This window comes from Heterodontus francisci, chromosome 3, assembly GCF_036365525.1.
Source record: "Heterodontus francisci isolate sHetFra1 chromosome 3, sHetFra1.hap1, whole genome shotgun sequence".
NCBI classification, from domain to species: Eukaryota; Metazoa; Chordata; class Chondrichthyes; order Heterodontiformes; family Heterodontidae; genus Heterodontus; species Heterodontus francisci.
The window spans coordinates 97802672-97820332 of NC_090373.1; the positions used below are offsets into that span (position 1 = coordinate 97802672).

A 17661-nucleotide genomic window follows, 5' to 3' on the forward strand; every position below is an offset into this window, starting at 1 on the left:
GAGGTCAGGAACTGAGTGGCCCTGGTGGAATCCAAACTGAGCATCAGCGAACAGCAAGTACTGCTTGATAGCACTGTCGATGACACCTTCCATCACTTTGCTGATGATCGAGGGTAGACTAATAGGGAAGTGATTGGCCAGATTGGATTTGTCCTGCTTTTTGTGGACAGGACATACCTGGACAATTTTCCACATTGTCGGGTAGATGCCAGTGTTGTAGCTGTACAGGAACAACTTGGCTAGGTGTGTGGCTAGTTCTGCAGCACACGTCTTCAGTACTACAGCTGGGAGGTTATCAGGACCCATAGCCTTTGCAGTATTCAGCGCCTTCAGTTGTTGCTTGATATCACGTGGAGTGAATTGAATTGGCTGAAGACTAGCATTGGTGATGCTGGGGACTTCAGGAGGAGGCCGAGATGGATCATTCACTTGGCACTTTTGGCTGAAGATGGTCACAAATGCTTCAGCCTTTTCTTTTGCACTGATGGCTCCTCCATCATTGAGGATGGGGATATTTGTGGAGCCGCCGCCTCCTGTTAGTTGTTTGATTGTTCACCATTCGTGACTGCAGTCTTGCCACATCCAGAGCTTAGATTTGATCCATTGATTGTGGGATTGCTTAGCTCTGTCTATTGCATGCTCCTTCGCTGGTTGGTTGGCATGCAAGTAGTCCTGTGTTGTAGTTTCACCAGATTAATGCCTCGTTTTCAGGTGTGCCTCTTGCTACTCGTGGCAAGCTCTCCAGCACTCCTTATTGAACCAGGATTGATCCCTTCGCTTTATAGTAATGGTAGAGTGAGGGATATTCTGGGACATGAAGTTACAGGTTGTAGTTGAATAAATTCTTCTGCTGTTGATGGTCCACAGCACCTTATGGATGTCCCGTTTTGAGCTGCCAGATCTGTTCTGAATATATCCCATTTAGCATGGTGGTAGTGTCACACAACATGATGGACGGTATCCTCAATGTGAAGATGGGGCTTCATTTTCACAAGGATTGTGCGGTGGTCACTCCTACCAATACTATCATTGACAGATGCATCTGCAACAGGTGGATTAGTGAGGGCAAGGTCGAGTAGGTTTTTCTTTCTTGTTGGTTCCCTCATCACCTGCCACAGACCCAGTCAGGCAGATATGTCCTTCAGGACTCGACCAACCCGACCAGTGGTGGTGCTACAGAGCCACTGTTGGTGATGGATATTGAAGTCCTCCCACCCAGAGTCCATTCTGTGTTCTTGCCACCCTTAGTGCTCCTTCAAGTGCTGTTCAACATGGGGGAGTACTGGTTTATCAGTTGAGAGGGGGTGTGGGCACGGGCGCAGGTGTAGTAGGTGGTAATCAGGATGCTTCGGTGTCCATGTTTGACCTGATGTCATGACACTTCATGGGGTCTGGAGTCAATGTTGAGGATTCCCAGGGCAACTCCCTCCTGACTCTATACCACTGTGCCATCACCTCTGGTGGGTCTGTGCTGTCCTGCTGGTGGGACCGAACTAATCAGGGATGGTGATGGTGTCTGGGACATTGGATGTAAGTTATGTTTTCGTGAGTATAATTATGTCACTCTGTTGCTTGTCTAGTCTGTGGGGACAGCTCTCCCAATTTTGGCACAAACCCCCCAGAAATTAGTAAGGAGGACTTTGCAGGATCAACAGGCTGTTTTCCATTGTTGTTGTTGAGGTTGATGCCGGGTGTTCTGTCCGGTTTTATTCCTTTTCAACTTTTGTACAACTGAATGGCTTGCTCAGCAATTTCAGAGGGCAGTTAAGAGTCAATCACATTGCTGTGGATCTGGAGTCAAATGCAGGCCAGACCAAGTAAGGATAGCAGATTTCCTTTCCTCAAGGATATTTGTGTACCAGATGTGTTTTTATGACAATGGATGGTAGTTTCATGGTCCCCATTACTGAGACTAGCTTTCAATTTCAGATTTTTATTGATTTATTAATTGAATTTAGATTCCACCAGCTGCTGTGGTGGGATTTGAGCCCATGTCCCCAGAGTATTAACCTGAGTCTTTGGATAGCTAGTACATTACCACTACACTATTTAGTATCATTTGCAAACTTGACCAGTTTGTATTTGGTTTCTGTATCTTATTCATAGCAGAAACACTCCCCACTCATTATTTACTGGTATGAAATGTTTGAAATATCTATTTGCACATATGATCGCTATAAAAATGGAAATTATGTAGTTTAGTAACAGGAGGAAGCCTGGTGCTGAAAACTCACATTCCACGCATACGCTAACATCAGTCCTCTAGTAATTAACTTTTTTTTCAACCAATCCCTTATCACACCTAGGTTTTACCTTGATTTCTTGTTGCTGTTGGTTCAGGGCAGTTAGAACTGTCCACATGGACGATCACTTCCTCAAGAAAAAGCCAAAGAGATTTGTCAGACAATCATTACCTTTTAAAGTTATGTTTGCTATTAATAGATTATTTTGATTCAGATACTTAATTTGTCCTGATTGCTTTTTCTGATATCTGTTTTGCTTGGTGATTATTGTTTTTCGCTGGTGCTTATTAATGTTTTTTGAAGAAATCTGTTCTGAGATGCTGTTCTAAAGGGGGATGTATTGTTTTGATTTTGTAAAAGTACATCTTGGTGTCTGAAATATGGTCCACTGATTAGGACATGAAAACAGTACTGCTTACAATATATAGTGCAAGACTTTTAATCTATTTATCATAATTAGGTGTTTCAATGAGTCAGAGGGTACAGTAAATTGTGAGGTATGCAGTTTTAGGAAGTAAGTGTTACACTCATAAGAAAAACAGTATTTACAGTGCTAAATAGATATTCCTTGACATTGTTCTCAAGTTACAGAATACGATTGTATTATCTTTCATCCAGTTTTATTTTTACTTTGATTATGTTTCTCATGTTTTGTCTCATTTTCCAGGTTGTTGCAGTTCTGATATTCCAGTCACATTCTGTCTTGTACTCTCTCTTTTGCCTTGTCGCCCCAAGTGTTCCATACCTCAGGGCCTCATCATGCGCTGCGCTTTTGTCTCTTTTCCACAGTGGCTTACTACTGTTGCAAACTTCCCATTCATTGACTCACCTCAATCTGTCCCATCTTCTCCGCTGACTGTGTTGCTTTGTTCCTTTTTCTTTGATGTATATCTTCCAGTTGGTGTTCTCCTCACCTGTCAGGCCCCTGTAGATCTTCTCTGGAGGTGTTGCTTGCATCTCTTGCTTTCCTCCCCGATCACATTCCTCTCTGCTTCAACTTGCCATACTGCTGCTGTCTGCCCTTCTCTCTGCCCACCCACCCAACTGTCCACTTCCCTTTTACTGTCTTTACTGCTTATTTGCTGCTCTCTGCCACCTTGCTGCTGTGTCTACATACTGTAAGTTTCTTTTGTGATCTATCCTCTCCATTAATTTCCACACCAAGCCTTGTGTTGCATTTATGTGCCAAAACAGCCTAATAGAATCCTTTATTGGAAAATTGGCTGCTATGCTTTGGCCACAGATGCTTACCCCTGTTTTGGTTTCTTGAACTCATACCAAACCTTTTGGCAGAGGACGCTGCATTTTTCTCCATGCCTGGCTGGCACTTAAATAGATTTTTCAAACTAGAATATCTGTCCCAGCCTGCTTGCTGTTTTAATGATTTCGCAACACAAAGCTAGGAGGGTAATCATTGGTTGGGGCTGGTCTACTTCCCTTCTGTGCTGAAGCTTTCTACACAATTTTGTCAGCGCTTGGGCTCCACGGCATAGGCCTTATTGCTCCCTTGGTTAAAGTTTCTACTATTCCTGGCTTGCTGCCTCGATTTGTAATTTTAGCTGGGGTACTTATACTGTCAGTGGGGCAGTTACAGGCTGTATGAGCATGTTTTGGTTTCTTGCCAAGTTTCATACCAGTTCTTTTCTTTCCCCACTGCATCTATGCTTCTGTTCCTGTTTCTGACTCCCCCATCATACCAGTGAGACCTCTGGTTTGTTGCCAATTTAAATGTAAGTCTCTGATGAAAACAACCTACTTATATGCAAAGAGAAACTTTCAGTTTCCTTATCAGTGGCCATCTGACACTCATTTGATTTGGCCGCTGTTGATTAGAAGTCCAGCCAGTTCATTCTGTTATATCTTCTGTGCTAGCGAATGGTGTAATTCCTAGCCTGATTTGTCAGTCTGAAATGTAATCAGTAATGCAATGCAATTGATAAGTTTAAAGAAAATGGAACAGTTTTGGCCTTTGGCCAAAAGTTGGGTAGTACAGGTGTTTTAATGGTAGGATGCAGATTTTCTTCTCTAATTCTCAACTTGGCAAGTTGCTGATACTTTCTGGGATACCTGAACTGATTTCTGTAAGAAGTTTGCATTCTGCAATGTGAGACTATCTGTTTTGCAGCAGTCTTTTATCATGTACACAATAGTTATCTTAATTTTCTCTTCCATTTGTTTCTTGCATTTATATAGCACCTTTCATGACCTTAGGATATCCCAAAGCACTTTACAGCCAATGAGGTACTTTTGAAATGTCATCAATGTTGTGATGTAGGCACGCGCCACATCCAACTTGTACAAAGTGAGCTCTTACAAGCAGCAATGAGGTATATGACCAGATCATCAGTTTTTTTTTATGATTCTGATTGAGGAACTTGTATTGGCAAGGACACTAGAATAGTTCTTTAATTTCTTCCGCAGGATCTTGAATGCCCACCTAAGCAGGTAGATTGGGTCTCAGTTTAACATCCTATCTGAAATACTATAACTCTGACCAGTGCAGTGCTCGCTTAGTGTTCTCTGGAGAAGTGGGCTAGATTATTTTTGAGTCAAGGCTAATGTCTAAAAATGTGAGGCAGAATTTTTTAAAAAAGGCTTTACGTACAAATGAAGGGGCGGCGCAATGGTTAGCACCACAGCCTCAAGAAAACGAACATCATGGGAAAGGACGTCAGAAATGCTCCATCCATCAATATCGGCGACCACGCTCTGGAAGTGGTTCAAGAGTTCACCTACCTAGGCTCAGGGTGGCACAGTGGCGCAGTGGTTAGCACCGCAGCCTCACAGCTCCAGCGACCTGGGTTCGGTTTTGGGTACTGCCTGTGCGGAGTTTGCAAGTTCTCCCTGTGACCGCGTGGGATTCCACCGGGTGCTCCGGTTTCCTCCCACAGCCAAAGACTTGCAGGTTGATGGGTAAATTGGCCATTGTAAATTGCCCCTAGTGTAGTTCGGAGAATGGTGTGGATGTGGTAGGGAATATGGGATTAATGTAGGATTAGTATAAAATGGGTGGTTGTTGGTCGGCACAGACTCAGTGGGCCGAAGGGCTTGTTTCAGTGCTGTATCGCTAAATAAATAAATAAATTATGAAAGATTAATTGCGTAGCATGTTAACTTTTTGAATGTGTTCTTCATTCTCACCACTCCCTGGGTAAAGAAGTTTCTCCTGAATTTGTTGAATTCATTAGTGACTGTCTTGTATTTGACCCCTAGTTTACCCTATTGATTCCCTTTCATAATTTTTATGTTGATGTATAAATATTATTTCAGCTTGTTTTCCAGGTGCCTGAAATAATCCACACAGGAAGGTTATTTGAACTTCTGATGCTGGTCAGCTGAATCTCACTGGGCATTTTATTTAAACTGCTAACCACCATGTCTTTTGGAAGAAAAAACAATGATGAAAAGGGTCCATCTCCAGCTGCAAACCAACTTGCTCATGTTATAACTTCCAACATCCAGAAGATCGCACAAAATTGTAAGTTACAAAATATCTTCCTTTCTAGTAAACAACTTGCTTCCAAAAACAAGTCTACCATTGTCACCTAACAAGAATGAAGAAACAGAATGCATTATAGGTGCTATACTTAACAGGGAATTTTTTTTTTACTGTCATGTTGTGTCATTGCTTGTAAGTAAATTGCTAATATGTCAGCAAATGCTCAGGTTTGTGGGTAAATTAAGGTAAATTGAAATCAGAGCAAGGCCACTACAGAAGAATTAGCGAGGCTAAAAGGCTGCATATGGTAACACCACAAGACTTGGCCAGGATGGAGATGATTGGGTAGCCTTATCTCCTTTTCCACCATCCACCTATCCAAAATAATCTTGAATGTTGACATAGTTTCTGCAAAGACATTTCTCCTGCCCTCTAATCTAATTTGCTTACATTTTATCTTGTATCTATGGGCTGCATAGGGAAATCACTTCCAGGATTAATGTTGAGGCAGAAACTGTCAAAATTACATGGAATCAGTGGATGGCAGAAAAGGAGGTGATGGCTTACTGGAACTGGGTGGGTAAATGTGATCAGGACAATTTCGTCGCATGGAGGGAAAACCTCTAAATGGACTGGTTGGGCTGAATGGGCTGTTTTCCATGTTGTACCTTTTGTATGTATTTCTATATATTCATTGTAGCTGCTCTAGAACTGGCTCTCATGATTGAGGGTTTAAAATAATAGAGGATGGATGAGGAATAAATCTTGCCTGTTGGGGAATACAGATCAAGAAAACCGTTTTAAAATTGAATTAAGCTGATTATATGCCAATACACAATTGATTGTGAGAACGTGGAATGCACTGCACCACAAAGCTATGGACGCAGAATCCATGCAGGTGCTTAAACATAGTTAGCTCACTTTTGAGAGTAAGGCTAATGAAATAGAGGGAGGAAGGAATTGAGGTTAAAAATATAGAGCTGCCATGGCGAAGGAAATGGCAGAGCAAGCTCAGTGGGCTGATTGGCCCACTCCTGCAGTGAGTCTCCCCTCAGTCAATATTGGATTTTAAGCATCTGGATGATAAATCTAGTCAATGCCTGCAACACAACTTCTGAAGCAGGTCACTCTTTGTTGACAGGTCCTGAAATAATTGAGTGTCTAACACTCCAAATTAATTTTGAGTTTTGGGAGGCGGGAGTATGTTACTATGCTGTAATTTCTGTGTATCTGTTTGTGTATTCCCTGCACCAACTCTAGAAGCAGATTTAATTCGGAGCGTTGTGTTGGCTGGTATTAATTAGATCCATTTTCACCCAGATACTTATCAATTTTACCTTCAAACTTGATTGGGTTACTCCTGTACTTCTCTTGACCTCATTTAGTCATATCATTGTGTATATCGATATCTAAAAGGCCTTTGGTGAAATACTGCACAAGAGTCCCACACTATGTAATTAACTTAATGTCCCAAGGACAAATGGGGATGCTCATGGCTGCCGTGCTGGTTTTGCCGAAATCCCCAGAAGAAAATGCTTATACAAAGGGAATATCGGGAAGGTGGGGATGTGGTAGGAATATGGGATTCGTGTAGGATTAGTATAAATGGGTGGTTGATGGTCGACACAGACTCGGTGGGCCGAAGGGCCTGTTTCAGTGCTGTATCTCTAACTAAATAAATAAGGTGCTAAAGCTTTATTAACACTGGGTAATGGATACGCGAATGAGAAGCTTAAGCTGACATTAACAATTCAAAGCAGTTCGGCATCTTGTATATCTTCATACATACCACCAGAGGGCAGTAATGGTATAATCTTTGTAATGACAATTACAAATGCTGCAGAGAAAAAGAAAAGGCTGCGTTTGCTGACAACACAACCACCAGGTGGTGCAGTACTGGCACCTGTGCAAATGCTGCTGCTTCCACTGAAATGTCACTGCGATGTTCAGGCAGCTGCCAGGATTGAAAATGGCGCTGCTCAATTTATCACAGAAAAACAACTTCAACCCGAAAATCCCCTCAAAGGTTGCCATCGCCGCCTCCATCCCACCCCCAACAGTCCCCCACACCCTCCTCCTGCCATTGCTTAATTTGTATAATTTCTTGGCTATCTCCAGCTCAACAGTTTTGATTTTTTTTCAACAAAGAGAGAAGATCTCTGGTACGATACTACCACTGAAATTTGGACTGTAAAGCAACTTTCTATGGGACAGTAAAGTCAACATTTACACTGTGAAGTTTATGGAGGAAGGAACTGAATTTCTGCCCCACGTTCCCCCCCGCCCCCTCGCCTCCATTCCGCAATCTCCTATTATCCCAATCCTCACACACACACTCGCTACAGCCTCGCCGTTTTCCTCCCTCCCTCAGCCGCTCGCTCCAGACCTTGCCACTGCACCCCCCCCCCACCTTCCCCTCCCCTTGGCCGATTGTTACCCGCTCTCCGGCTTCTCGCTCTCTCTCTCTCCTCTTTCCCCTGCCCCCCCCCCAAGACGCTGGCTCCAGGCCCACGTCACTTCCCTCTTCTCAGCCACTCGCTCCCATGTTCGATTGTTCTCCGTGTGCCACCTGAAGAAGCAAGGCGGTCTGCGAGGGATGACGGGGCAACGTAGGAGTGTGGCCGTGAGGAGGGAAGCGCCGTGGCTTAGAGCTAGCGGCTGAAGGTGGGGGTAAGCGGGGAGAGAGCGGGATGGCAGGGGTGGGGGTGGGTGGCGGGATCCGGGGAGTAATCGGCCGAGGGGAGTCGGGGGAGCAGTGGCACGGTCTGGAGCGAGAGGCTGAGTGGGGGGAAGCAACCGATGGGGAGGGGGAGAAAGCATCGAGGCCTGGAGCAAATGGTCGAGGGGCGAGAAAGTAGCTGAGTGGGGGGAAGTGGGCGAGAGGTGCAAGTCGCTGATTATGTTTTCCTGCGCACGTGCCAATTAGTTCTGGCAAGACGTAGGCTGCGCATGCGCAGCATCTCACTGAGAGCAGGAGACCGTTTGTGCGTGTGCGCAGTTTGGAGCAATCTGATGACTGTGGCGGACCACTGCGTTGTCAGGAGTCACTTTGAAAAGAAAATGTTTACATTCTGGAAAGGTACAGCAGATCTATCGGTATCCCAAAAGAGGAAAGATAGGTTAACGGTTTCAAGTAGAAATCCTGTGGAGTTGTCATGTTGTATCTACACTTTTTTCTACAGTGCTACACATGCCTTGACATTATCATTGTATTTGGCAAGGTCGGTAGCATTACAGGACATGGACAGGAGTTTGCAGCACAGCAGGTAGTCCATCATCTGTGACTCATCAAGGAGTCAATGATCTGCTTTTTGCCCTGCCACTTTACAGACTAATGCAAAAAAGTTAAAATGCACGTGCATAACCGTGCCTATTGAAATCAGAGAATGCGTGATAGTGTTGATTACTCATTTTTAAATTTATTGATGGATACAATTTTCTACATCTGAATTCCCAACTGAGTGGCTAATGTATTGGACAACACTGCCTTAGTTGAGGATTAGCTTCTGATAACTAGTGTAAGATTGGATGTCCAGAACATCAGTGATTGACATGTTGCAAGCTATCTTGAATAGGTCCTTCAGCTATACTGAAAGCATATGGTCATTAAATGACTGAAGAGATTTGAGGCATTGGGTACTGGAAGATGCATGAGCCCAGGTGTGTGAACATGTGTACATATATAGGGGCTATCACTTTGGGTTTATAAAGAGGCAAGCAGTTGTTACTAAAACTTTGCAGTCTAACTGAAGAAACCCCTGTTTGGGTATGGTTTATCCACACTTTACAACTACTGCTGCTCAAAGTTCCTGTTATCTACTGTCCTCCCAGCAAGTGAATATACAAATATTTCACGTTTCAAAAGAAAGGAGGCAAGTAAGCTTGATTTCTGGAATTGAGTTGACTGGCTTCAAGCTGACATAATGGGAGATCAAAATTATGTTGATCTTCTGGTGGAACTGATAATCTGATAACCTGAGCCAGGCAAATCTACAGTACTTTCAGGGTGACTGTCACTATTTGATTAGCCAGCCTGGTTTTATAATGAGACTTGGAGGGGTGGACCTGCCGGCAAATCAGTGTCAGTGGTAGAATTGACAGATACATTCGACCTCATAAAACTAGTTGTGCCTTCAAGGCTTTCACTTACTGTAAGTTGTTTATTTCCTTTTAATTTAATTCAGTTTTTGATAACTCTTCCCTTCAGCTGCAGAAATCCAAAGGATTTTAAGCCTCTTTGGAAAACCTCAGGATAATGCAGAACTTCGACACCAGCTGTGAGTATGATGCATAAGTACAACATCTAGATTCCTTCATTAGAGAAATGAAAATTAAGAGATCAGAAACAAGTGTTCACAATTGAGGGGTTTTGATCAGGTCAATTGGAAAATGCTATTTCCATTGGTTGATGAGTTGATAACTTGGCATAAATTTAAGGTATTCAAAATAAAGAAGGCATGCATTTTTTTGGTAGGACTTGGAGTGACTTTTCAAAAACTGGAAGCAGAGAATCCATGGCAGATTTTCAAAGGGAAGTAGATAAATACTTGAAGAAAACTTTAAAAAAAGCAGGGAAATGGGACTAATTAGATAGCTCTTTGAAAGCCAGCCAGCACAGACATGATGAATTCTGTGGTAGACAATTCTGAGACATAATGCAGGATTGTCTTATGAGGAGAGATTCCCTCGAGTTTAGAAGAATGAGATATGATCGAATGACACATATAAAATTCTTAAGGGGCTTAACAGGGGAGATGTTGAAATATTGCACCTGACTGGGAAGTCTAGAACACAGGGTCACAATCTCAGAATAAGGGGTCAGCCATTTAGGACTGAGATGAGAAATTTCTCCATTCGAAGGGTTGTGAATTTTTGGAATTCTGTACCCCAGGGAGCTGTGGATATTCAGTTATTGAGTATATTCAAGACAGGTCGATATATTTTTTGGCTACTATGAACATATGAATTAGAAGCAGGAGTAGGCCACTCAATCCCTCGAACCTGCCCCACCATTCAATAAGATCATGGCTGATCTGATTGTAATCTCAACTCCACATTACTGCCTACCCCCTGATAACCTTTCACCCCTTTGCTTATCAAGAATCTATCTACCCCTATGCCTTAAAAATATTCAATGACTCTCCTTCCACCACCTTTTGAGAAGAGAGTTCCAAAAACTCAAAACTCTGAGAAATAATTTCTCATCTCTGTCTTAAATGGGTGACCCCTTATTTTTAAACAGTGACTCCTAGTTCTAGATTCTCTCACAAGAGGAAACATCCTTTACACATCCACCCTGTCAGGACCCCTCAGGTTCTTATATGTTTCAATCAAGTCACCGCTTACTCTTCTAAACTCCAGCAGATACAAACCTAGCCTGTCCAACCTTTCCTCATAAGCCAATATGACTATCCCAGGTATTAGTCTAGTAAACCTTCTCTGAACTGCTTCCAACACATTTAAATCCTTCTTTAAATAAGGAGATCAGTACTGTACACAGTGCTCCAGATGTGGTCTCACCAATGTCCTGTATAACTGAAGCATAACCACCCTACTTTTGTATTCCACTCCCCTCACAATGAACTATAACATCCTATTAGCTTTCCTAATTACTTGCTGAATCTACATACTAATCTTTTGCGATTTATGCGGTAGGACACCCAGATCCCTCTGTATCTCAGCTCTGCAATCTCTCATAATTTAGATAATATGCTTTTTTATTCTTCCTGCCAAAATGGACAATTTCACAGCTTTCCACGTTATATTCCCATTTGCCAGATCTTTGCCCACTCACTTACCCTATCTATATCCCTTTTGTAGTTTCCTTATGTCTTCACAACTTACTTTCCTAACTATCTTTGTGTCATCAGCAAATTTAGAAACTGTACCTTCGGTCTCTTCATCCAAGTCATTTATATAAATTATAAAAAGTTGAGGCCCCAGCACTGATCTGTGCGACACACCACTCATTACTTCTTGCTGACCAGAAAATGACCCATTTATTCCTCCTCTCTGTTTCCTGTTAGCTAGACAATCATCTATCCATGCCAATATGTTTAGCCCTACACAATGAGCTTTTATTTTCCGCAATAACCTTTGATGTGGGACATTATCAAATGCCTTCTGAATATCTAAGTACTGTATTTCCACTGGCTCCCCTTTTTCCACAGCACATGTTACTTCTTCAAAGAACTCCAATAAATTGGTTAAACATGATTTCTCTTTCACAAAACCATCTTGATTCTGCCTGATTACTTTGAATTTGTCTAAGTGCCCTGCTACAACATCTTTAATAATAGCTTCTAACATTTTCCCGATGACAGATGTTAAGCTAACGGGCCTGTAGTTAACTGCTTTTTGTCTCTCTCCCTTTTTGGATAAAGGAGTTACATTGGCTATTTTCCAATCTAAGGGAACGAAAGGATATGGGAATTGTGTGGGAAGGTGGAGTTGAAGTAGATGATCAGCCATGATCTTATTGAAACTGAGCAAGTTTGTAGGGCCAGATAGCTGCCTGCTATTTCTTGTGTTCTATGTTCTTAACCATAATAATTAAATTTGGTTTTATTGGTACATAGCAGTTCTAACTTTCTCTTAAAAGTGGATTTTTAAAAAATGTACTTTTAAATTGGTGTAACTGTGCAGGATGGTCATGCACCTGTAAAATTGTTGACAATCACTTCTTCAATCTAGCACCATCATTGTGCCATTTTTTAATATAATCACAATACAGAGCACACTTTAATAAGATTCACGACATATGTAATGTTTATCCTCCTAGAGCAGGATTTACTTTGATTACTAAAATCTGGAAGGAAACTGAAAGTTGTAATGTAACATTGTGCTTCAGGTGACCTTTTCAAATTATTTACCTTTATTGTTTGTTATACATTCTTGATCTCTTGATGAGTTTCTGATTTAATTCCTTTTAATATGTTAAATATTTCTATTTTAAATATTCTCAAATATTTCCAGCATTTCTGAATGGGTGAACCTTGGCATGGTCCTGGAGTTCTCTACATTGACTTCAGAATCCGTCAAGCTTCATGGCTTCACGTGCAATAGTACTAACAAAATCTTCTGATTACTACCTGCCATTGCACACCCCTGCCCCCACCACCCCTCTCCTTGCCATTGGTTATTTAGTGCTCTTGAATGCTGCTTGGAAGAAGCCATAAGGGAGGAAAGCAAAGGAAAACAGTGCACTCTAGTGGTTCAGTAATATCATTGATAACGCTGGTTACGTCCTGAAGGACATAGTTACTAGACTGATCCTGCAATGGGTAGTGAGGGAACTGACATAAAGGAATAAACTTATCAACCTTGTTCTTGCTGACCTATCTCTTGCTGACATTTCTGTCTACGATAGCTTAGGCATTACACAGGCCTTGTGATGACAGTCTGATCGTCACAGTGAGGACACCTTCCACCCTATAGTGGGGCAGATTAAGAATATATCGAGCAGCCCAAAACTGAGCTGCCATGAAGCATTACGTGTTTTCAGCAGCAGCAGAAGTTTTGACCGCCACTATCTGTGAACCACATGGCCTGGATAATCACTAAATTTGCCTCTTTAACTTCAGTTCACTGGAAAAGTGGATGGGTGTGGCAGGAGCAGCACCCGCCATACTTCAGAATGATGTAGCACACAGCACACGACTTACCTGCTGAGCCCAAAAAGTAGCAGGTTATAGACATTAACTGGTCCCAAAATCATCAAGAACAAACCCCTCTAGCCCTATCAAATTAGACAAGAATGGTGGAGAACCATTACTAAAGGCTGCACGGGCATTTCCATCCTTAATCATGGTGGAGCGCAACACATGATTGCACAATGAAAGGCTAAAGTGTCCTCCCAAGTTCACTGCTGATATCCAGTAAATTTGATTTAGTCCTCGTGACATTAAGAAGTGGTTGAGTACACTAGACACAGAAAAGGCTATGCACCGTGATGATATTACTGGCCATAGTACTGAAGACGTTGCAACAGAATTAGGCAGTCTTCAAACTATACAATAGTTTGGCATGTACAAGATTATGAGGGGCATGGACAGGGTGGATAGGGAGCAGCTGTTCCCCTTAGTTGAAGGGTCAGTTACGAGAGGTCACAAGTTTAAGGTGAGGGGCAGGAGGTTTAAGGGGGACTTGAGGAAGAACTTTTTTACCCAGAGGGTGGTGACGGTCTGGAATGCCCTGCCTGGGAGGGTGGTAGAGGCAGGTTGCCTCACATCCTTTAAAAAGTACCTGGATGAGTACTTGGCACGTCATAACATTCGAGGCTATGGACCAAGTGCTGGCAAATGGGATTAGGTAGACAGGTCAGATGTTTTAATGCATCGGTGCAGACTCGATGGGCCGAAGGGCCTCTTCGGCACTGTATTATTCTGTGATTCTGAGTCAGGAGATGAGTTGCTCACCGCAGGATTCCTAGCCTCTGACCCGCTCTTGTAGCCACAGTATTTATATGGCTGCTCCAGTTCAGTTTCTGGTCAATGGTAACCCCCTGGATGTTGATAGTGGGAGATTCAGCGATTGTAATGCCATTGAATGTCAAGGAGAGATAGTTAGATTCTCTCTCATCAGAGGTCGTCAGTGCCCGTCCCTTGTGTGGCGCGAATGTTACTTGCCACTTTTCAGCCCAAGCCTGGATATAGTCCAGGTCTTGCTGCATTTCTACGCAGACTGCTTCAGTATCTGAGGAGTCGCGAATGCTGCTGAACAGTGTGCGACCATCCCCACTTCAGACCTTATGATTGAAGAAGGTAATTGATGAAGCAGCTGAAGATGGTTGGGCCTAGGACACTACCCTGAGGAACTCCTGCCGTGATGTGCTGGAGCTCAGATGATTGACCTCCAACAACCGCAACCATCTTCATTTGTAGTGTAATGCTAATATGCAATGTTCCTTCTACATTCAGTTAGTATGTATGGCTACTGTCAACATATGGACCCCTTCTCCTTACATATGCACACTGTTTAAGGTAATCATTGGTTTACTGATCTTTGGACATTCTCCATCCATGAATGACTGCATTGGCCCTGGATAGTCTTTACTTCCTTATATCTCTCATGTATATTAAAGATCCCCATACTCCTTTCACACTTCTTTCTGGTTTCTCAGACGTGCTGGTGCTATTCAGCAATTAAAATTGCACACTCGCATCATCCCAAGCCTAGCTGCTAGTCCTGTATCTCTGAATCCAGAGATTAATTTAGTTCTATTTAACACATATGGCTATTATAATGTCGTCTTCTTTGGCCTGCTTGTCTCCAGAGACAATGGGTAAGTGCCTAGAGGTGGTCAGTGGTTTGTGGAGCAGCGCCTGGAGTGGCTATAAAGGCCAATTCTAGAGTGACAGACTCTTCCACAGGCGCTGCAGATAAAATTGGTTGTCAAGGCTGATACACAGTTGGCTCGCTCCTTGCACTTATGTCTTTTTTTCCTGTCAACTACTAAGTCTCTTTGACTCGCCACTCTTTAACCCCGCCTTTGTGGCTGTCCGCCAGCTCTGGCGATCACTGGCAACTGACTGCCACGACTTGTGGTCAATGTCACAGGACTTCATGTCATGTTTGCAGACATCTTTAAAGTGGAGACATGGACCGCCAGTGGGTCTGATATCAGTGACGGGCTCGCTGTACAATGCATCCTTGGGGATCCTGCCATCTTCCATGCGGCTCACATGGCCAAGCCATCTCAAGCGCCGCTGGCTCAGTTGAGTGTATATGCCTGGGTTGTTGGCTGCCTCGAGGACTTCTGTGTTGGAGATACGGTCCTGCCACCTGATGCCAAGGATTCTTTGGAGGCAGCGAAGCTGGAATGAATTGAGACGTCACTCTTGGCTGACATACGTTGTCCAGGCCTCGTTGCCATAGAGCAAGGTACTGAGGACACAGGCTTGAAACACTCGGACTTTTGTGTTCCATGTCAGTGCGCCATTTTCCCACACCCTCTTGGCCAGTCTGGACATAGCAGCGGACGCCTTTTCCATGCGCTTGTTTATTTCTGCGTTGAGAGACAAATTCTTGGTGATAGTTAGAGTCATAGAGAGATACAGCACTGAAACAGGCCCTTCGGCCCACCGAGTCTGTGCCAACCATCAACCACCCATTTATACTAATCCTACATTAATCCCATATTCCCTAACACATCCCCACCTTTCCTCAATTCTCCCACCACCTACCGATACTCGGGGCAATTTACAATGGCCAAGTCACCTAACAACCTGCAAGTCTTTGGCTGTGTGAGGAAACCGGAGCACCCGGCGGAAGCCCACGCGGTCACAGGGAGAACTTGCAAACTCCACACAGGCAGTGCCCAGAACTAAACCCGGGTCGCTGGAGCTGTGAGGCTGTGGTGCTAACCACTGTGCCGCCCTGAGCCTAGGTAGGTGAACTCTTGAACCACTTTCAGAGCGCGGTCGCCGATATTGATGGATAGAGTATTTCTGACGTCCTTTCCCATGATGTTCCTTTTTTTGAGGCTGATGGTCAGGCCAAATTCGTTGCAGGCAGCTGCAGTCCTGTTGATGAGTGTCTGCAGACACTCTTCTGTGTGGGATGTTAATGCAGCATTGTCAGCAAAGAGGAGTTCCCTGATGAGGACTTTCCGTACTTTGGTCTTCGCTCTAAGATGGGCAAAGTCGAACAACCTGTCATGTGATCTTGCGTGGAGGAAAATTCCTTCTTCTGAAGACTTAAATGCATGTGAGAGCAGCAGTGAGAAGAAGATCCCAAACACTGTTGGTGCGAGAACACAGCTCTGTTTCACACCACTCAGGATAGGAAAGGGGTCTGATGAGGCACCGCTATGCAGAATTGTGCCTTTCATATTGTCATGGAATGAGGTGATGATACTTTGTAGTTTTGGACATCCGTTCTTTGCTAGTAGTCTGAAGAGACCACGTCTGCTGACGAGGTCAAAGGCTTTGGTGAGATCTGTGAAAGCAACGGAGAGGGGCATCTGTTGTTCGTGGCATTTCTCCTGTAGCTGGCGAAGGGAGAACAGCATGTCAATGGTGGATCTCTTTGCTCGAAGGCTGCACTGCACCTCAGGGTAGACACACTCAGTCAGCTTCTGTAGTCTGTTTAAAATGACTGGAGCAAAGACTTTCCCCACTATGCTGAGCAGGGAGATTCCACGAAATTTGTTGCAGTCACCGCGGTCACCCTTGTTCTTATAGAGGGTGATGACATTGTCATCGCGCATGTCCTGTGGTACTGCTTCCTCATCCCAGCAATGTAATGTACCCCCTACTTAATACTAGCTATTCTTACTTTTTTTGTTACCTGCTCTTAAACACATGGATGCAGGAGCTAAATGCCAAAGGAGAAGTGAGCGTTGTTACCCTCGTCATCAAGACAGCATTGAACTGAGTTTGTCATCAACTATCCCTAGCAAAACGGAGGTCAGTGGGAAAACCCTCCAGTGGTTGAAGTTGTACCTCGTGCACAGGAAGAAGGTTGTTGGAGGCTCAAGACATTCCTGCATGAGTTCCTCAAGATAGGGTCTTCGGTTCAATCATCAGTGCTTCATCAATGACATTTGTTCTTTCATCTGGTGGAGCTGTTCACTGATTCCAGAGTGCATGGCTTAATACACAACTTCTCCAATAATGAAGCAGCCTATGTCAAGTTACAACAGGACTTGAGCAACGTAGAGGCTTGGGATGTCAAGAGGCAAGTATAAGTGCTAGCTAATGACCATCTAAAGCTTCCCCCTCCCCGACCTTCAACGATCAAGCTCAACACCATCCTGGATAGAGTAGTTTGCTTGATTGGCACCCTGCTACTGAATTTAATATCTATTCCCTCCATCATCTATACTTTTTGGTTGCAGTGTGTACTGTCTGCAGAATACACTGGAGCAACTTAACAAAGTTATATTCAAACTCCCTCCTAGTCCATGACCTTACAACAGCAATATCAGGAACATTATCACCTCCCAGGTGCATCCTGGCATATTGTGCCAACCTGACT

The 17661-nt window shown here is 43.6% G+C and overlaps 1 protein-coding gene across 3 annotated transcripts in view; it reads left to right on the forward strand.

Annotated features, from left to right (window-relative positions):
* The window catches only part of LOC137358725 (syntaxin-7-like), a 58738-nt gene that overhangs the window by 6254 nt on the left and 34823 nt on the right, over positions 1–17661 (forward strand). For all 3 annotated transcript variants that reach the window (XM_068024976.1, XM_068024986.1, XM_068024996.1), the window contains exons 2-3: positions 5514–5721; positions 9890–9959. In XM_068024976.1, coding sequence (XP_067881077.1) covers positions 5619–5721; positions 9890–9959 — 173 coding nt within the window. In that variant the 5' untranslated portion in view covers positions 5514–5618. The remainder of the gene's footprint in view (positions 1–5513; positions 5722–9889; positions 9960–17661) is intronic.